Raw genomic sequence first — 22,713 nt, 5'->3', positions numbered from 1 at the left:
GCAGACTTTATATACACACAGAGATAATGAAACAATACCTCCTCCCACCCCACTGTCCTGCTGGTAATAGCTTATCTAAAGTGATCATCAAGTTGGGCCATTTCCAGCACAAATCCAGGTTTTCTCACCCTCCACCCCCCCCCACACAAACTCACTCTCCAGCAGAGTGTGGGGGGGGGGTGGAGGGTGAGAAAACCTGGATTTGTGCTGGAAATGGCCCAACTTGATGATCACTTTAGATAAGCTATTACCAGCAGGACAGTGGGGTGGGAGGAGGTATTGTTTCATTATCTCTGTGTGTATATAAAGTCTTCTGCAGTTTCCACGGTATGCATCCGATGAAGTGAGCTGTAGCTCACGAAAGCTCATGCTCAAATAAATTGGTTAGTCTCTAAGGTGCCACAAGTACTCCTTTTCTTTTTGTTAATAAATGTTATTCATGGGATTCTCAAATCTTTATATAGTGTGGACCACATCTTAACAGAGAGTTAATACAATAGACCACTTTCCCTCCCATTGAAATGTCATGGGACCTTCCTATGTGTGATCCTATGGCATTCCAATGGCAATTACAGCCATTACTTACCTCAAAAAGCAATATTAGGACAGAGTACCTTTAATGTGATTTAGCAGCTGTAAACAAGAAGGAAAGCCTGTCCCATGTGACCAACAAAGTTGATAACCCGCAAGTGTTTTAAGGACTACTATTGGTCCACAGAACCCCACGGTTTGAGAATCATTCTGTAAAAGTTCTCAAATATCTATCTAGCTAGCTATAATTCATAATCTATTTGCCCTTATTTTAGGCAGAGGCTGACAGCATTGTGACCCTGCAGACATTTAGAGACAAATGTGAACCTGTTTTTCTCTTTTGTGTTGTAAGTTCAACAGTCATCATCAGCTTTTATTTTCGTGTTGCCTATTTTTGTTGTTTTTTCAGTATATGAAAATAAATGTAAAGTTGTACAAATGTGAATTATATCTTTACAATTTTAGTGTATAGGATATTGTTGCATATTGTACATACCAGTCATTTTATCAGTGAATCATATTTTATATGTTCTTGGCATGCAGAGAGGAAGGGGTATTAGCATAGTTCTTCTGCTAACAGGGAAAGAAAATTCTCCATCTACTATAGTACATTATGCCAGGCCTGGTTGCTAACTCTGTAGGCAAGTGGTTTTTTTTCTACTTGAAAGTTTTGAGATTTGGATTCCAGCAGCTAGGGACTAATAACCAGGGTGCATTAAGCAGACTCCACTCTATATGACTGCAGCCACATGAAATTAACAGCATCTCTGATCTCACCAAAAGCTATCCAGTTCCACTGTGCTGCTCATGCATATACATGGTGGGGCAATGAGCAGAAGAAAGAAGCACAGAAGGAAAAGTAGTGAAGGAAGCTGTGGGGAAATGGAGGAACTACAACTGAGATGAGGAGAGACAAACAGTGGAGGGAAGAAACCTGGGAACAAGGTGGATAGGAAATGAAAGCAAGAAAGGTCTAATTCTGTACCAGTGAAGTAAATGGAAACTTTGTGATTAACTTTAGTGGGCTAAAGGTCAGATCCCAAAGGAGAAAGCGAGTAACCAAAAAACAAGAGTAGTCAAAAATGGGGATGGGAAAATGGAAAAAGATGGAAACAAGGACAGAGAACAGCAAGAGAGAAGGAAAATTTAGGCCTGATTCTCTAAGGTCCCTTTACACCATTTTATCAATGTAAATGGGCCTTATTGTGGATATAAATTATGTTTACACATGCCTTAATGCCTCTTTATATAGCTAGAACAGTGTAAAGGGATTTTAGTGTAAATAAGAATCAGGCTTTCTAAATTCTTTCCTTCAAATTTATTTTGAATTTTGAGCAAATTAATTCTAAGTGAATTTGTGCAAGGTGTCTGATTGCTAGCCCTGGACATTTTGTTGCACTATTTACTGAGGACCAGATTTGGCAGTCCTTAATTGAGCAAAACTCTTATTATCTCCTATCTTATAATGGGAATTTTGCTCAAATAAGGATAGCAAATTTTGGCCATTTCAGAACAAATACAGCTTGGGCATCAATAGTAGTAGCATCCTTATCCTGCCACATACCCAATTTGGAGGAAGAACTTCTGATGGTGAAAACAGGGCTTAATTTGTAATGAAAAAGGTGCCGGAGCTCAAGCAATTTTTTTACACTCATAACTGATGCAGCAAGCCCAAAGGTGCTGGTGCTATGAACCCAAGCTTAGAGGTGGAAAGGCTAAGTCCTGGCACAAATTAAGCACTGAATCAGAAGGAAGTTCATTCTGTATACCTGTGGTGCCCCAAATTTTCCTATAGCACCCCCCTCCTTACCTGTAACAGAATCTGTCTGCATGCCTGCTTCCCCTCCCCCCCCACCCCCACCCCTTCTTACTACACATTTGGCTCTGCAGAGGAGAAGCTGGGGGCAGAACTGGGGATGGGAGAGGACTTGTAGCTAGAGACGGAGTTGTGGCTGGGGGCAGAGCGGAGCTGCAGCAGGGGGTGGAGTGGAGCTGCAACTGGGGGCAGAGCAGGGGGTGAATAGAGCTGTGGCTGCGGGCTAGCCTGGGTTCAGCTTCGTGCCCCCCTGAACATTCCTGTGCACCCCACAGTTTGGGGACCACTGCTCTATACCCTTTCAACTGCTGGCCTTTCAGCGGAGCTGCCAACACAGGTAACAGTCCAGTCATTGCCAATTGTGACCGTGGTCTGTGCTAAGTAGACAACTGCTCAATAGGAACTTGACTGAGACCACCTACTCATTTCATGTAGGACACTGTTGAGCAGTTGGATGATAATTTTAGGTTGTCACCCAACTAGGCTATATTTGATGTGTTGAAGATGAAATGCTCTGTATCCCATTACACATCTCTTAAATTAGACATTGAACTCCATCGCAGGTCAAGCCATTTCAATAAGAAAATGCCAGATTCTAAAATGTAAACCCTCTGAAACTTTTGAGATAAGAGCTATGTTAAACAATAACAGAATAACAAATAATAGGAATAACAGTCAGTTTTCTTTGATAGCACTAATTTTAGCCCTGTGTTTTTGATTCATCACCTGTTTTGCAAATCAGTCTATCTGCAGTGATACATTGCTACACCTTTTAGTTTTAGAACACCGTATCATGGTAACTGTCTATTGCTGGTCAAAAATAGATTGTGTTAGAGGTCAATTAAATGTGCAAAACTACATTAGTAGATCTTACTGAGAGTTTTATTTTATCATTTATTTTTTACAGGATGGCAAAATTATAGCACTAGTGCGAGGCACAAATGCACCACTTCTCAGTAAGACAGTAATAGAGCTAGTAGAAGAAGAGAGGAAAATTTTATCCGGGGAAATAGAACGCCCTCAGGTACTCACTAGATAACTGTTGTCTTATCAAGTTTAAATATAAATGCATATTTTTATTACATTTGCATGGTCTCTTTCCGTATGTGGTGCTGTTTTTATTTCTTTTACTGTTGATATTTCGTTTTCATTTTTGTGGATACCACTATCTTTACCATGAACTGGCATGTATCTCATCTTTTAGAAACTTCCATTAAGTGGTACTCATCCACATGATACTGGTAATTTTACAAACTGATCTGTATGCAGAGGAGGGATTCTTCACTAACAAAAATATAACCAGCATAAAAACTAATTTTGTATTTATCTCTTTATTTATTTTTATACTTTCAATGCTGGAGATTTTTCTTATTATTTTACTAAGGGCTCGAGAGAATAAGGGAAAGGGGACAGTTCTTACCGAATTCCTCTTTCCAACTGAAATGCAGGTGAAAGATTTCCATTTATCTGTATAGATGCAAAAGATAAATTGTAATGGACTACAACTCAGTTAAGAAAAATCAGAACAAATTGTCTTAGTTCTGCATAAGATAGCATTATACCCTATCAAATATATTATTTAGCTTCTAGGGATAAAACTGCTGAAGAGATAACTGGTAACTGAGCTTGGTGACTTAAATAAATTATTTTTCTTGTGTTAGCAGCAGCAAGCCTGCCTGTTTCAAAACTCACTTGAACTTTGTGAATAATTGAGATTAAATAATTTAGTTGTGCTGCTAGAATTTTGGTGTTTACTTTATATTCTACATTTAGCAGAGAAATAGGTTGGACATTTCCACAGTTATGTCCATCTTTATGTTTCTTTCTGGGCTGGCACAAGGTTTCACAAAATCTGCAAAAAATGTTTAGAAGCAGAAAAAGAAGCATCTTAAATGTTGATGTTGGTATTATCTTGCACTAAGTTAACGCTGCAGGGAGTTTTGCAGAGAGGGGAAGCAGAGAAAGAACAAAGGAGTGACTTGCTCAACATCACTGGCAGAGTCAGGAATGGCACTTAGGTCTCATGATTCCCAGTGAGCTATCCACTGGCCCATACTGCCTCAATATTAACTTCATACTGACAGTATAATTTTATCAGAATAAGAACGTGAAAACTGCAATTTTCGTAGGTACAAGAGCTTGTGTTTTTAGAAGAGAAAACATCAGAAGATTATATTGAAGAAACCCAACTTGAAGGTAAAAGATATTTTAATTATTTTAAAATTACTACTACAAAGAAAAAACTTAAGTATCTTGTTAGGTATTTGGTATTAGGATTGTGTGTGTCCAGTCATAACATTTTCCTTTGGCTCATTTGGTAACATAAGAGATTATTGTGGAAGGAGTCTAATATCACATGCAGATGCATATGAATGTCGTAAAACGATCAAACTAATAACAGATATACTTATGTTGTTATTATTAATTATTTCTATAATGTCTGAGATCTGGATCCAGCTCTATGAAGATTTAACATGATGGAGCGCTCAATGTCTATAGCAAAGGGTTTAATTTGAACTTTGAATTAACTTCTAACGTAATATAGCATCCATGACAGAAAAGTTATGGTAAAAAATGGTGACCAAGAATGACATGGCACCTAAAAGCTGTGCATCTTGTAAAGGCCTAAGAGTATGAATTTTGTTGGGGAACAAATGAGAGCCCCGTTTCGCATACAGTATCCTCCAGAGTCTCACAGAAAGAAGTCTGATTTTGTTAGTGGTACATATGAAGGACAAAATGTCAGCAAATATGCTGAGTGCAGCAATTACAAGATCTGTAGCAGCGTTGTTTTTTCTGAGATGTTCACGTGGCCTTGTCCATCTGGCCTACCACAAGAAGTGCAAGTCAGAATGACTGCTCATGCATTTTGGAGCACAGGCTTGTTCTAGTGCCTGGTAGAACTAGTGACCCAGTGAAGAATGGTCACATAAACACCACCCTATACCGGAAACCTACTGACCGCTATTCCTACCTGCATGCCTCCAGCTTTCACCCTGACCACACCACACGATCCATCGTCTACAGCCAAGCTCTGCGATACAACCGCATTTGCTCCAACCCCTCAGACAGAGACAAACACCTACAAGATCTCTGTCAAGCTTTCTTACAACTACAATACCCACCTGCGGAAGTAAAGAAACAGATTGATAGAGCCAGAAGAGTTCCCAGAAGTTACCTACTACAGGACAGGCCTAACAAAGAAAATAACAGAACGCCACTAGCCGTCACCTTCAGCCCCCAACTAAAACCCCTCCAACGCATTATTAAGGATCTACAACCTATCCTAAAGGATGACCCAACACTCTCACAAATCTTGGGAGACAGGCCAGTCCTTGCCTACAGACAGCCCCGCAACCTGAAGCAAATACTCACCAAAAACCACATACCACACAACAGAACCACTAACCCAGGAACTTATCCTTGCAACAAAGCCCGTTGCCAATTGTGCCCACATATCTATTCAGGGGACACCATCACAGGGCCTAATAACATCAGCCACACTATCAGAGGCTCGTTCACCTGCACATCCACCAATGTGATTTATGCCATCATGTGCCAGCAATGCCCCTCTGCCATGTACATTGGTCAAACTGGACAGTCTCTACGTAAAAGAATAAATGGACACAAATCAGATGTCAAGAATTATAACATTCATAAACCAGTCGGAGAACACTTCAATCTCTCTGGTCACGCAATCACAGACATGAAGGTCGCTATCTTAAAACAAAAAAACTTCAAATCCAGACTCCAGCGAGAAACTGCTGAATTGGAATTCATTTGCAAATTGGATACTATTAATTTAGGCTTAAATAGAGACTGGGAGTGGCTAAGTCATTATGCAAGGTAGCCTATTTCCTCTTGTTTTTTCCTCCTCCCCCCCCCCCCCCAGATGTTCTGGTTTAACTTGGATTTAAACTTGGAGAGTGGTCAGTTTGGACGAGCTATTACCAGCAGAAGAGTGAGTCTGTGTGTGTATGGGGGTGGGTTTTTGGAGGGGGGTGAGGGAGTGAGAGAACCTGGATTTGTGCAGGAAATGGCCTAACTTCATTATCATGCACATTGTGTAAAGAGTTGTCACTTTGGATGGGCTATCACCAGCAGGAGAGTGAATTTGTGTGGGGGGGTGGAGGGTGAGAAAACCTGGATTTGTGCTGGAAATGGCCTAACCTGACGATTACTTTAGATAAGCTATTACCAGCAGGACAGTGGGGTGGGAGGAGGTATTGTTTCATATTCTCTGTGTATATATAAAGTCTGCTGCAGTTTCCACGGTATGTATCTGATGAAGTGAGCTGTAGCTCACGAAAGCTCATGCTCAAATAAATTGGTTAGTCTCTAAGGTGCCACAAGTACTCCTTTTCTTCCAGTGAAGAAATTAAGAGATGAGTAAAACTACCAAATCCCTGGATTTATAAGACTTAATTAAGGAAAGTCAAATTAGATACCATCTACAATCTAAGCAGTTGCAGGCCAACTATTTGGGAGGTCTGTAGTATCAGCAATAAGCAAAACAGGCCCAGGAGAAAAGGCAATTTGAAGGCTAACAATAGCGATACAGTATTTCCAGCCCTTTAGCACTTCTATCCAGCTCTTCTTCATTGAAACAACACTTTTGAAATACGACTTCAGAGCAGGGCTGGCCTTACCATGAGGCGAACTGAGGCGGCCGCCTCAGGTGCCAGACTGGGGGGGGGAGGCGCCACTAGGACCCAGAATGTAGAAAATTGTGTCTGCTGCTGGTGCATATGTATTCTCTCTGCTCTAGATGCAGAGATGGTGGAGTGCTGTGCTGGAGGAAGGAGGGCACAAGAGACATAACTGGTAGGCAGGAGAAAAGGTGAGAGGGAATAACAGAAAGCAGCAGGAGCTGCAGGGAGAGAGGAGGAGGAGCCTCTTATGTACCTCTCTAGCACCCCTAGGAGCCTGGACTGATTAACACCAGCTTCTCAGGGAGCTTCCTGTTTCCTGCTGCTTCCCTGAAACCACTTGAGGAGAACAGGCAGTCAACTGAAGTAGGAGGAGCCAGTTAGGCCTTTAAGACGCTGATATCTTTCCTCACTCAGGCCCTGCTACCAGCCTGCTTATTTGTCCCCTTCAAATGAGTGTTGAGAGCCACTATAGCTGGCACAGAACAGCAGTCATGAGTGAAGGAAGAAAACACCCCTCTGGGGCAGCATTCAGTAAAAGAAAGAAAGCAAAGGAAGCTTTTCTATCTAAACAGGAAGGAGCTCTCCTAAGATACATAGACACAAATGTTCACAGTAAGCCTTCCGGCCCCAGTGAGGATGTGAGTGATGAGGAGATGCCTGATCTTCCAGTTAGAGTGCAGGTGACCTGGCAGCTACTGCAGCATCCATAGCTCCATCTCAAATGGATGTAACCGTGCACATTCCTGAAGAAAAGTGTAGATCAGAGAAGAGTGTGGTGGAGGTGCAAGAAACAGTTGCTGCTGAGTTTAGTTCCTTCAGTCTCGATAATCCAGGACTGAGTGGACCCACTTGAGCAGTAGCCTGAGGGAATTTCTTGTGCTGCATGGGCCATAGCAAGTGAAAAACTTCATGTTCCCCAAAGACAATGAAAATAGAAGTTTCCATCCAACACATTACTGGCGTGAAATCCCCAATGGTGACAAAGTGGAGAGGCCATGGCTTATGTACTCAAAAACCCAGAATGCTGCACACTGTTTTTGTTGCAAACTCCTCCAGTCTAATGTTCCAGACACATGGGGTTCTACAGGAACAAAGGACTGGAAAAATCTGGCTAGAAATCTGGCATGCCATGAGACAGCAGCAAATCACCAGAGAGCATTTCATAGGTGGAAAGAGCTTGAGATGAGACTAAGGTTAAAGGCCACCACAGATAATCAGCATCAAGAGAAGACTGCATCAGAGTCTCTTTACTGGCAAAATGTTCTGAAAAGGCTCATTGCCATTGTGAGAATGCTTGCTATCCAAAACCTAGCACTGCGTGGCACTTCAGATCAGCTGTATGTGCCAAACAATGGAAACTTCCTTAAAACTGTGGAGCTGATGGCTGAGTTTGATGCTGTACTCCAGGAGCATCTAAGACGACTCACCACCCAAGAAACGTACACACCCCACTACCTTGGAAAAACAATTCAAAATGAGATCATACAGTTACTGGAAGAAAAGTCAAACAGAAGATTGTGGCAGATCTGAAGTCAGCAAGATATTACTCTGTTATTCTGGACTGCACACCTGACATCAGCCATACAGAACAAATGACTTTAATGGTGCGTTTTGTAACAACAACAGAACCTAGTGAAAATGTCCCTGCAATGGTGACTGTCAGAGAGCATTTTCTAGAATTTATTGACATTGATGATACTTCAGGAGCTGGTATGACAAATGTGCTCCTTAAAAAGCTGGAAGATACGGGAATTACGATAGCTGACATGAGAGGTCAGGGCTACGATAATGGTGCCAACATGAGAGGAAAGAACAGAGAAGTGCAGACACGGATCCAAGAGTTAAACCCTCAAGCTTTTTTTTGTCCCATGCAGTTCTCATTCATTGAACTTGGTGGTCAGTGATGCAGCATCAGCTTCTAGTGAGGCTGCTGAATTCTTTAATATAATTCAAACCATCTATGTATTTTTCTCTGCATCAACTCATAGATAGCAAATTTTGAAGCAACATCTGGGAACATCCTCTCTGACACTGAAACCACTGAGTGCCACACGATGGGAAAGTTGAGTGGAGGCGATAAAGCCTATCAAACACCAAATTGGGAAGATAGATGATGCCATAGTTGCCATTATGGAGGATAATGCTATGACAGGAACTGTTTGTGGGAGAACAGTGGTAGAGGGAAATGGAATCACCAGAAACATATGTAACTTCAAATTTCTGTGTGGCTTAGTGTTGTGGCATGACATACTGTTTGAAATAAATGTTGTGAGCAAGAGACTCCAAGGTGTTGACCTTGATATATCTGGAGCAAAGGAACAACTGGACAAAGCAAAGTCATACCTACAGTCTTACTGGTCAGATGAGGGATTTCAAAACGTTCTGAAGAGTGCACAGAAGTTGGCCGAGGAACTTCACACTGAAGCAATTTTCCCACCCATTTAAGAATACAAGAGTCACCGAAGAAGAAGACATTTTGATTACGAGGCACGGGATAATTCCATAAGAGACCCCAAACAACAATTCAAAGTTGAATTCTTTAACCAGGTGCTAGATTGTGCAATACAATCAAAGAACATTTCATGTAGCTCAAGAAACACAGCAGTATATTTGGGATGTTGTATGATATTCCAAAACTCCTCACTATACCTGAAGAAGACCCACACCAGCAATGCAGGGCACTAGAGACAGTGTTGACACATGATGACATGCGCGATATTGATGCAGGTGATTTAGGTGATGAACTGAAAGCCCTTTCAAGATACATTTCAGCAGGATCAACTCCAAAGGCTGTTCTGGAATATATGTGCACAAATAAGATGACCACCTTCTTTCCAGATGCTTTTGTTGCTCTGCGCATACTTCTAACGCTTCCTGTAACAGTTGCCAGTGGAGAACGCAACTTCTCCAAGCTGAAGTTAATAATAATACATCTACGCTCCACAACGACACAGGAGAGGCTAGTCAGCCTTGTAACCATCTCAATAGAGCATGAGCTGGCCCAGACTGTGGACCTTCGGGAAGCAGTTCAAATCTTTGCAACCAAGAAGGCACAGAAAGCACCACTTTGATTATTCAAACAGATAAAAATGCCAGTGTTTATCATGCAGACAAGAAAAGTTACATTTGCTGTTCAGGCATTTGAAAGTTAAGTGTTACTTAAAATTTTTGAATGAGGCTTTTAAGTTGTTAGTTCTCCTTTATTGGGGTAGGTAGCAGAGCAGTACCACAAGAGGAGTAGAACAGGAAGAAGGCAGAATTGAGACCTTTCAAAGTTTTGGCCCAAGTGAGGGGGCATGGGGGCGCCATTTGAGCTCCCCGCCTCAGGTGCCAACATGTTGTGAGCTGGCCCTGCGTCAGAGCTTTCATGCAAGAATTAGGGCAGTTGTTTGTTTCAGGAAGGTAGTTCTTTTCAATCTCTGTTAAATTTATCACTCTTCAGCCCTAGCTCCTAGGGCTGTAAATGCTTGTCATTCTCCCCAAAATAGGGTTCTGCGAAGGCAAATCTCAAAGAAGAAAGAAGCTAAGTAAATCCATTTATTCATATCTGAATATCAGTGACAACATAGCAGAATTTTTCGAAGCTTTCACGTTTCAACGCTAACTTCGAGCACTCAGCAGCTAACCTTTAGTGACCTACCGCACACCATCCTTGCATCTCTCCTTGCTGGTTATCCCTTACTACAAAGACCCTCCACCATTCCTTCCATAACAACTTTCTCAAGATTTTTTCCATCACTGTTCCTAATGTGACAAAGTACATAAATTTACATCTCTTGATTTCTGACATCAGGGTCTGTTTCTCTCCACTAACATTTCTAACATGGACAAAAGGCAAATGCCTAAGAGATCCACAAGAATCTTCACCAGCACCACACCTCAAAAGCTTCAGTTCCCTTCTTGTCAGCGAAATTATCTTCCCACCATTCACATCCATAAACCACTATGGAAAAAAATAAACTTTTCACTAGTTGCATCTTTGAGAAAAACTGTGGCATCTTGAAATATACAAAGGAGGCCATAGCTGAGCGAGTCATCCCTAGTTTTTCTTCCAGTTTCTTTGGAACAGGCTCCTTGGTTGGATATATATGATCCTAAATAATTAAATTTCATCTGCTGCCTCTACAACTGGTCTGTTAATGGTGGTGCCCTCTTGCATCCTGTTTTTATTAGCTGTGTTTAACGTTCATGCATTTTGTTTTCGTTATAAGCAGGAATAATCTGTATTCCTCATTAGTTGTTTTTGCAGACCCAAACATTTGTTGCACTGCATTGGTGGTTGTAGCAAAGAGCATTGTGTCATCACAAGATCTGAGGTTGATTAGGAGAGGTCCACCAATGAAAATCCTACCTCCTTCCACTTTGCCAAAACCTTCCAAACCTTGTCTCGTAATAAATTCTGTGCATGTGTTAAAGAGGCTTGGGGACAAAATACACCTTGCCCAGTGGAAAACCCACTCACTGTTGCCTACTGCTGTTTGCACCACGGTCTGTTGGTGTTAGAGACCTGCAGATAGCTCAATAAGATGCTTTGGAATCCTCATGTCTGCTAATATCTTCCAAAAGATAGTCATGTCAGACCATATCAAATGCTTGAGTCGTCAGTGAAGCACATGATCTATGGGTGATCGTACTGTGTGCATTTTTCAATGATGTGATGGATGTTCACGATGTGGTTACTTGTGCCTCTTTGAAACCAGCTTGTTGGGGTGATAGTTCTGCTTCTAGCCTTCCTTTCATGAGGTCCTAGATTATGTAGAGCAGAACTTTGCTTGTGTACTATGCCAGGGAGATGATATGATAGTTACTACATTCTGTTATGCCTCCTTTTCTTTGGTAAGGACAGAAAGATTCCCTTCATTCAGTCCTCCAGCCAATTTCTAGTCATCCATACATCATTATAAGTTTTCAACATAAGATCAGTACCACATTTGCCAATTGTTTTAACAGTTCTTCAGATACGTTATCTACCTCTGGTGCTTTCACAGTCTTATTTTCATAATAGTATGCACCACTCATTCTTGCAGGATTGATGGCTCTGGCTCCGGCTTTGTACTCTTTTCTGTCGTCCTGTATTATGAGTCTCTCTGCTGAGACTACGTATTGACACAGTAATGTCTCCACCTATATTTAATGTCATCACCCTCAGTGAGGACTCTGCCATCATGATCTTTTATAATATTTGATCATGGGGAAAACCTTTTGGTAAGAAGTCTGACCACTGTGAACATACCATTCATGTTATTACTCTTTATAATTCTCTTGCTGTTTATACACATGGAAGTCACCAGAAACATATTGACTACGTCATGATATAGCAATGCTGGAGATCAATTGTCCAATGGTCAGAGACTTTCCCAAGTGCCAACTGTGGGTCAGACCATCAGCTGTTAATCTCAAACATAAAATTAATACTTAAAAAAAGGAAGTCCACCTCTAAATGGTGTTATGCAAGTATCTTTCCTCTGCAGATTCTCACTTACCTGCCCTCTTTCCTGGCTTTTTTTCAGAGTCTTTTCCATTACAGATAACAGAATGAAACCGAGCCCTTTATAACCTTGTTTTGAATGTTGAACTCCACAAGCAAGTGTGAGTGCTACCCCGAGCATTTATAGTTGTAAATTATTCCAGGATTTGCAATACTGAGGTATGTGAGTCTGCTGAGGCAGATCTGTATGTACAGGAAGAACTCCACTTATAGATAAGTAGCTTTTCTTTCTCTTAATGGATCTACTTCATATATATACACTCACCCTCCCTTATCTCTGCTTTCAAAGTTGTAGTATTAAGGTGTGAGCAGTTGGGAAAAGGAATTGCATTTCAGTGTGTGATTCATGTACAGAGGTTTATAATCCACATTTGAACCTCTACTGCTATTGGTTCCCAGGACCCTATATCTTGGTGAGCAGAATCCAAAATTAAAAGGAAGCATATGGAGAGCTCAGGTTTTAAGTATAAAAAGTAAATTAGTCTGTGTATATATTTCAGTAAATATATTTATAAATATGCATATGTATTCTTCCTTTTCTTATAGAAGGAGTCATATACACTGTTGCAATTATAAAACCTGATGCCATTGCAGATGGAAGAGTAGAAGAAATTAAACAAAAGGTAAACGAAATTTTTTAAAAACCCAACCATCGTCTCTGGTTAAGTGCCAAGATAGTGAGATGGGAGTATAATTGGATATTAATTTAGGACAAAACTGTACAGCCAGATCTGCTAATATTTATCCTATAAAACTGACAAACATAAAATGGTTGTGGCTGGAGCAATATGATTTTCACACTGACGCTGTTTAACATATTTTATGGTACTGGAAGAGGTATGTACTGAAGTATACTATGCAGATCATTGATTGACACACAAGTATTCCAACTGAAGCGTGGTAAGTTGCTTACACAGCCTCCCAACAGTTCCTTATTTTTTTCTGCAGTTGATGGCAGGGGTGAGAGTTACCCGTCAATTCTGGGATAGGGCAGATGAGTCACAGAAAATAATTTCACAAATGTGGAAAATATTTTCTTTGCCACAGCAGTATTTTTCAAAATTTTAGACCTACAAATAAACCAGCTCAGATTAGCCAGTTCTTTACATATGTGTGTGAATGTATGCAGACAGTGATGAGCTGCCAAAATCTTAACAACGGGTTCCCTCCTCACCCCATGAGGGGGTCGTTGCCCACCCCTGCCCCCCGGGACTCCTGCCCCATCCAACCCCCCCACGTTCCTTGACACCCCCTCCACAGGACCCTTGCCCCATCCATCCCCCTCCCCTGTCCCCTGACTGCCCCCAGAACCGGGCACCGTACCCCTAAGAGCCAGAGGCACGTGCCCACCCCACCCCTAAGAGCCAGAGGCACCTGCCGGGGGGCGAGGTGGGGAGTCCCAGCAGTGCTTACTTGGGGCAGCTCCCAGGAAGCATCCGGCAGGTCCCTCAGGCTCCTAGGGGCGGGGGAGAGTAGCTGGGGGGGAGCAGGGGGAGCAGTTGCTCCCCCCACTGATCACATCAAAAGTGGCGCCTTAGGTGCCGACTCCCTGGGTGCTCCAGCCCTGGAGCACCCACAGGGAAATTGGTGGGTGCAGAGCACCCACCGGCAGCTCCCCAGCCCCAGCTCACCTCACCTCCGCCTCCGCCCCTGAACGCGCCACCCCGCTCTGCTTCTCCGCACCCCCCTCCCCTGCTTCCCGCGAATCAGCTGTTCGGCGGGAAGCTGGGGAGGGGTGAGAAGCAGGCCGCGGCTTCCCGCTCAGGCCGAGCGTGGTGGAGGTGAGTTGGGTTGGGGAGCGGTTCCCCTGCACACCCCCCCCGCCCCAGGTTACCTGCTGCGGCGTGGGCAGCCCTCTTCGCGCCCCCCCCGCCCGAGCTCACCTCCTCTCTGCCTTCCTGGGCCTGAGTAGGAAGCCACCGCTTTCTTCTCAGTCCTCCCTGGCTTCCCGCCGAACAGCTGATTCGTGGGAAGCAGGGGGGGGAAGGGAAGGGGGAGGGCGGAGAAGCAGAGTGGGGTGGCACATTCAGGGGAGGAGGCAGAGGTGGAGCGGAGGTGAGCTGGGGGTGGGGCGGGGAGCTGCCGGTGAGCGCTCTGCACCCACCAAATTTTCCCCGTGGGTGCTCCAGGGCTGGAGTACCCAGGGAGTCGCGCCTAAGGCGCCACTTTGGGCCAGTTAAATTTAGAAGCCCTTTTAGAACCGGTTGTCCCTTGCGGAACAACCGGTTCTAAAAGAGCTTCTAAATTTAACAACCAGTTCTAGCGAACCGGTGCGAACTGGCTCCAGCTCACCACTGTATGCAGACATACATAAGCTCATGCTTATAGGAAAGTAAAGTCACAGGATATACACTGGTAATGATTTAGATGCATAGGCAGACACAACATTTGGTTAAGGAGACATCATTTCTGCCTCCAGAACATAGTACTAGAGGAATGCTCATTTCAGTTCCAGAAATGCTGAATTGTGGACATGCACACGTATAGTGGGTATATGCTGTGCAGGGAGTACGCATGGTGATACAGATCATATCAGTGCATGCCTACTCTACGTATACATATTTCTACCATGCTAGTGGGAATTTTAAAAAATAGATACTCATGTTATTTCTGCATATGAAAATCAAAAAGCAAATATACTATAATAAAAAGCTAATATATACTTTGTAATGGCGGTAGACCAATTTCTCCGAAGTATGTACAAATACTTTACAAGTACATGACTGACGGCTGCATAATAAAGCTTTTACTGTCAGTCATTAGGAATGATTATGTGCTGCCTTCCCATAGGTTTGCTTTATTTGCATTACTGGAATCAATAATGATAAAACATGTTTTACAAATAGTAGAGATTTTCAATAAAATCTGTATATTGAGGTACATAATGTGTAACAAAAGGCTTCTTTATTTTAATGGGTGTCACACTTGAACACAGTCCAGTACTTTGAAAAGCTGGAAATTTAGTTGGGCTGAATGAAGAAGGTACTATATTTGTGATATTTCGTATTACCTCATTTAAGATTCTACATAAAAATCAGTCAGTTTTTAGAATCATGGCAAAAATATGTAAACTAATGTTTGCTGATTTGCTATATGTCTCCCTCAAATGCTTCTGAACCTGATGGCTGATCTGTAATTGAAGATTACAGAAGCGGGCTTTGGCATTGCGGCAGAAGAGGAGAAGACATTAACTGAAGAGCAAGTTAGAAATTTCTACAGTCGCAATACAGAACAGGTAAAAGGCCTACACAAATAGAGATGGCTATATTGATAATAATATCATCTATATGGCTTGTAAAACATTTATAAAATGTAATTGATTTCAGTTAATTAAAATTATTGATGACACAGAGAGAAAATAAATTAAAAGATTGTCTCATCTTCTTTGCTTCAGTTTTCCAGTCCAACTCCTGTACGATGCCTGTGGTTATTGGTGTTCCAACATTGCATTTAAATAACAATGGAATAGCATACAATCCTTGGTACATACTGAAGCAATAGAGGTTTATTTTCCCTAACACAACCAACTCATTAGCCAACAGTGGAATAGTCAGAATAACATAAGGTAAATACTCTAAACAGCAAAAGCTATATATACTCTAAAAAACAACAACGATTCATGTATGTATGGTTGTTGTTTTTTAGAGTATATAATATATAATTAGTTCAGAGGGAGCTGTGAACTGTGGGAAATCAGTTATTTCAAATTTGGTGACAATATATACCTCCAGACCAGTGGCACTGCTATGGGCACCCACATGGCCCCACAATATGCCAACATTTTTATGACTGACCTGGAACAACGCTTCCTCAGCTCTCGTCCACTAACGCCCCTTCTCTACCTACGCTACAATGATGACATCTTCATCATTTGGACCCATGGGAAGGAAACCCTGGAAGAATTCCACCACGATTTCAACAGTTTCCACCCCACCTGGACCAATCTACACGGGAGGCCCACTTCCTAGACACCATGGTGCAAATAAGTGACTGTCATGTTAACACCACCCTGTACCGAAAACCCACCGACCGCTGTGCCTACCTTCATGCCTCCTGCTTCCATCCTGGACACACCAAATGATCCATTGTCTACAGCCAAGCACTGAGGTACAACCGCATTTGCTCCAACCCTTCAGAGAGAGACCAACACCTACAAGATCTTCACCAAGCATTCTCAAAATTATGATACCCACACAAGGAAATAAGGAAGCAGATCAACAGAGCCAGACATGTACCCAGAAGTCTCCTGCTGCGAGACAAGCCCAAGAAAGAAACCAACAGAACTCCATTGGCCCATCACATACGATCCTCAGCTAAAACCTCTCCAGTGCATCATCAGTGATCTACAACCCATCCTGGACAACGATCCCTCACTTTCACAGGCCTTGGGAGGCAGGCCAGTCCTTCACCCACAGACAACCCGCCAACCTGAAGTATATTCTCACCAGCAACTACACACCCCACCATAGTAACTCTAACTCAGGAACCAATTCATGCAACAAACCTCAATGCCAACTCTGCCCACATATCTACACAAGTGACACCATCACAGGACCTAACCAGATCAGCCACACCATCACCGGTTCATTCACCTGCTTGTCCACCAATGTAATATACGCCATTGTGTGCCAACAATGCCCCTCTGCTATGTACATCGGCCAAACTGGACAGTCCCTACGTAAAAGGATAAATGGACACAAATCAGATATTAGGAATGGCAATATACAAAAACCTGTAAGAGAACACTTCAATCTCCCTGGACAGACAATAGCAGATTTAAAGGTAGCCATCCTGCAGCAAAAAAACTTCAGGACCAGACTTCAAAGAGAAACTGCTGAGCTTCAGTTCATTTGCAAATCTGACACCATCAGCTCTGGATTAAACAAAGACTGTGAATGGCTAGCCAACTACAAAAGCAGTTTCTCCTCCCTTGGTGTTCACACCTCAACTGCTAGAAGAGGGCCTCATCCTCCCTGATTGAACTAACCTCGTTATCCCTAGCCTGATTCTTGCTTGCATATTTGTACCTGCCTCTGGAAATTTCCACTACATGCATCTGATGAAGTGGGTATTCACCCACAAAAGCTTATGCTCCAATACATCTGTTAGTCTACACATTGCCACAGGACTCTTTGCCGTAGTTATTTCCTTGTTAGTCTCAAAGTGTGATTCTACTCTACTCTGAAAATGAGTGTGTAAAAATAGTACTTGTTTACACTATATGTACTTCAACTGTTTCAGAAAGTAGAATACTGCCCTCATTTACAACTGTGCAATCCTGTTGAAAACGATGAGATTACGTAAGTGCAACTGAAGACAGAATTTGGAGACAATAGAGTTGCTGCGGTGTAGTTGAGAGCAAATTTTGGCCTATAGAATCTTTATAATGGGGATTTTGAATGAATCAGAAAGAACACAACTTGACTTTTCAGATACCAGGTTGTGTTTGTAGGACTGGCAGTTTAGATAAAACTTCTTATTTGTTGATGGAGCAAATTTACTCTTGAAATCACTGAGATAGTAAACATTTTTTTGCAATACTTTTCAGTGTAGAGACACACTTTATGTATTCTTAGTACTAAATATATTTTTCTATTCACTTTCATTTAATTTATTTTTATATGTCTATCATGCAAACTATCATATTCCAAAATGCTTTACACCAAGAGAAAAATAACTGTAGAATTGAGTGTCCTTACAATATATCCATAAAATCTGAAAGGTAAAATAATACATAGAGATGAATCAGAATATGAAAAAAGAAAAACTACACATTAAAAACAGTAAAATACAAATAAATATTCTTGCTTACTATCCTGTTAGTATGAAAGGAGAAATATATTATGTAAGTTAAGGGATGGGAGATGTTGGCGGGGGAAAGACTCAATCATATGTTAAAGCAAAGAGAAAGGTTCAAAGAAAGATTGGCAATGAAGTAAATGGGGGGCTTAGAGGGAATGAAGAGAATTCCAGCACTGGTGGAAAAGTGACTCCAAGTTATGAAGATACACAAGGAGGTTGCTTCCCATGAAAGTATCTCTCTGTGTGGATGAAGGCCAAGACTGAAGGGGAGAAAAGAACAGACAAGGAAGTAAGTGTCTGAGAATGTCCTGAAAATCAGGAATTTATAGAACTTTAAAAATCATGTCAGGAAATGCAATATATTTTGTTGCTTTACATCATGTGCCTCAGTCTACTATACTATAAGCATCACATTTGATCTCATCTCTGAGTTATTGGTACATTAGATTGGGAGAACATGTGGCACACAAGTTGTATGCAATAGTATAATTTCAATTATCTCAAGATCTTATATTTACTGTAAAGGCTGAGGCATACTTTATAATACTGTTTTATCACTTGAACTAAAATGGACTTATCACAAAATCTTATCAGATATTTCATATAGAATTGTATATGGTGATTGTAAATACAATAGTGAGATGGGAGCAAGTTATACAGCACATGTATAGTTTGATTTCTGGTGATAAGGTCAAACAGTTCTCTTTGTAGTATATAGTTTAGAAATTGTGTTTTTTAGCCTGATTTTGAAGATTTTGTGACAATCATGACTGGTGGACCATCCCATATTCTGATAGTTTCTAAACCAAAGGAAGTAACTGTTGCTGTTCCACAATGGAAAGAACTGGGTAAATCAGATGAGGATATATCTGCAGAGCCTCAGCCTGAAAAGCCAAACAGGTAACTGGAAAAATTCAAATGACACTTAAGTTTTATGCAGTTACATGAGAAATCATAAAAAAAATATTAAGAGCCATATTGTCACATGCCCTTATATGCACAGCTGTACAGATGCAGGGAGTAAGTAAGAGTCTCCCTAACCATGTGTGGGATACACAACAGCCCATCACAACTGCAGTGCCCCCAAAGTGGCTTGCAGAATGGGCTAGGCACACTAAAGGATGGTACAGCCTGCACAGTGCTACCACAGTCTAATTATATGTACCTGCACTGACCCAATTCAATCTAATTACATGACCCTGTACTGACATGAATGTAAAGATGTTAGAAAGAACCAGTCATTATTCTTTTGTCTTTTTGATTTACAGCTGCAGTAGCCTTTCCTGGATAAATTTTGTCTGACATGATAATATTAGAGTGATCACATATAGGTGATCCTCACAATTATAAATATGTCACAATAAAAATTATTTCTTTTTCAAAGAATTTCTATAGTGCTGTGTTTTCAAAGATCATGCTTTAGGTATATAAAGCATGATCCCCTTATCAATCCCTTTTTAGAAACTGTCATTGTCAGTGTTAATTTTGTCCAGTGAAATGCACAGAGGCTATTCAAAGGCAGACCAAGTAGAAACATTGCATGACTGAGATTTCGCTTTCAAAGTACTTATGGTATGACACAGGAAGTAACTAATACTCTGTTAAGAATGGACAATATACTCATTCCTTAGAACTGCTGGTTTTTGTTGGTATGCAGAATCATAAAGTAACTGGCATTCTATTCTTATGTGTTTTACTAAAGTATTAAAATATATTTTTTCAGCAAGTCAATTATTGATACGTTTGTGTAAAACAGTAAATGAATATAAAGGATACGTTAATTTAGATGTATTATTTGTCTCTTATTAGCTTGCAAGAAGTTTTGGAATCCGAGAATATGTTAAATTTATGTCGTGTGGAAGACAGTGTAGAAGATGCTAGCAGGCAACTTGCCTTCTTTTTCCCAGATTTTGGTAAAAAGAAGACTGGTCAAAATCTTGAAAAAACATTGGCCTTAATTAGACCTCCTCTATTAAAGGAAAGAAAAAGTAAGTGATAATAACTACATTTTTCACCTGCAGTACACAAAGAAGGCCTTATATTTTGGATTTCAAAAATCCTGGTATCTTTTAATGAATAATACCTAGTTTTTACCTAGCGCTTTTCTCCAATAAATGTCAAAAGTGCTTTACAAAGTGGGTCAATATAATTATCCCCATTTGACAGATGGAGAAACTGAGTGAGATGAACTCATTTGTCCCAGGTCACCCAGCAAGCCAGTAGTAGAGCCAGGAAGAGAATCCAGTCCTCCAGTCCAGCGTTCTACACACTAGACAATGCTGTCTTCAAATTAGTTTCTGTGCTCAGCATTAAGTTGACAGAACTGTATATCAGAAAAATACAATTTATTCATTCTATTCTATTTTTACCTACTTTTATGTGAATATCATTTTATTTCCTGTTTCAGAGTAACAGCCATGTTAGTCTGTATTCGCAAAAAGAAAAGGAGTACTTGTGGCACCTTAGAGACTAACCAATTTATTTGAGCATGAGCTTTCGTGAGCTACAGCTCACTTCATTGGATGCATACCGTGGAAACTGCAGCAGACTTTATATACACACAGAGATAATGAAACAATACCTCCTCCCACCCCACTGTCCTGCTGGTAATAGCTTATCTAAAGTGATCATCAAGTTGGGCCATTTCCAGCACAAATCCAGGTTTTCTCACCCTCCACCCCCCCACACACAAACTCACTCTCCAGCAGAGTGGGGGGGGGGTGGAGGGTGAGAAAACCTGGATTTGTGCTGGAAATGGCCCAACTTGATGATCACTTTAGATAAGCTATTACCAGCAGGACAGTGGGGTGGGAGGAGGTATTGTTTCATTATCTCTGTGTGTATATAAAGTCTGCTGCAGTTTCCACGGTATGCATCCGATGAAGTGAGCTGTAGCTCACGAAAGCTCATGCTCAAATAAATTGGTTAGTCTCTAAGGTGCCACAAGTACTCCTTTTCTTTTTGCATTTTATTTCCTAGATCAGTTCTTCAAAAATTGCCTCTATAGATCCCCTTTCTGGGATATAATTATGGTTTCTAGAAAAATCAATGAGTCTAATTGCATCAATCAAAAATCAATGAGTCTAATTAAAACATATTTAAATGAGTTATGCTTTCTGCTAAAACAATTTAGCTAGTTTTCAGAGTAGCAACCGTGTTAGTCTGTATCTGCAAAAAGAAAAGAAGTACTTGTGGCACCACTGTCCTTGAGTGGTTGAGCATTCTCTGCCAGGTCCAAGGCAGCATCTATGGCTAGCTTGAATAATGTCTGTTACATAGATTTGAAAGAGTACTACTTGGAGCACTCTTCTTACATTTACATGGCATTCCTTCCTTGATTTGACATCTAGTTCTCATGCAACTGGGAGAGCAGTTTTGCAGTCCGTATATAGGGCCTGATTCTGCCACCTTTGCTCATGTAAAATAGTGTATACTTGCAAAAATAGCCACAGAATTCAGTCATAATTATGCCTTCTATTAGAACTCCTGGACCCTCCTTTGTGGGGACTGTAATGAGAATATAATATATTATTATATTGTATATAATAATATATAATATAATAATATTTCAGAATGAGAATCTTTATTGACGTTTCTTCTCTGGAAAAAATAGTTACTTGACATTGAATTTTAGTTCTTCAAGTTTATTTACTTGGCAGATCCACAGTCCCAACCCAATTTTTCCCAATGTGTTCTGAGTATTTTTGTGATTTTGCTGATTGAGTGGAGGTCAGCTGGAACGATCAATGCTATAGTATTAACATTTGTATTTCCATCAGCAAACTTATTGAAACTCCAAGTGACTAACGCTCATTTGACTGGATAAAGTTTCTATAGGTGATATTGTAACTTACTTATGGACATATCAGCCAGTGGTATTTGAGAGCTAGAAGCCCAATATGAGTGTCTCTCCGATAAAGGTGACTTTTAATACTGTAGCAGTGAACAATCATTCTGATCCAGGAGAGTGTTATCAGGCATACTTTGAGCTATGCTGTGCCCTACTAGCTCTGCCATTCACCAAAACAGCTGCAGGTTAAAAAAAAGAGGTTCAGTGAAAAACAAACAACAAGTGAAAATCAGTTATAATTGAGAAATCCATGATTTCAAAATGTTCTTTGCTTTAAAAAAAACCCAGCTAGTTAGCAGCAGCTGATAAACTTGAATGTCTAAAGTTAGGTACCTAAATCCACATTCTTCAAGCTCATGACCTCATAATGAATTGGGTCATGCTGCTTGTTGGTTGAGCTTTGCTCTTGAGAACGAATGTGTGTAGAAGGGTTTTTAAGAAAGTGTAATTGCACGCTACATATGCATAAGCAGTCTACCTTTCCTATATATTAGTCAGGCACATCTTCAGAACCTTCAAAGACAGAGAGCTAAATCAAATTAAATGTGACTTCTCTACATTCCTTCCTTCCTTC

At 41.1% G+C, this 22,713-nt stretch overlaps 1 protein-coding gene across 1 annotated transcript in view; it reads left to right on the top strand.

The window, feature by feature from the left end:
• The window catches only part of NME8 (NME/NM23 family member 8), a 41,453-nt gene that overhangs the window by 5,724 nt on the left and 13,016 nt on the right, over positions 1-22,713 (top strand). Inside the window, exons 5-11 of the mRNA XM_077811024.1 lie at positions 807-878; positions 3,255-3,371; positions 4,477-4,543; positions 13,034-13,110; positions 15,630-15,722; positions 19,029-19,189; positions 20,099-20,277. Coding sequence (XP_077667150.1) covers positions 807-878; positions 3,255-3,371; positions 4,477-4,543; positions 13,034-13,110; positions 15,630-15,722; positions 19,029-19,189; positions 20,099-20,277 — 766 coding nt within the window. The remainder of the gene's footprint in view (positions 1-806; positions 879-3,254; positions 3,372-4,476; positions 4,544-13,033; positions 13,111-15,629; positions 15,723-19,028; positions 19,190-20,098; positions 20,278-22,713) is intronic.

This window comes from Eretmochelys imbricata, chromosome 2, assembly GCF_965152235.1.
Source record: "Eretmochelys imbricata isolate rEreImb1 chromosome 2, rEreImb1.hap1, whole genome shotgun sequence".
Taxonomy (NCBI): domain Eukaryota; kingdom Metazoa; phylum Chordata; order Testudines; family Cheloniidae; genus Eretmochelys; species Eretmochelys imbricata.
Note: the sequence above shows the minus strand (reverse complement) of the source record. Positions and strands in the feature narration are given on the sequence as shown.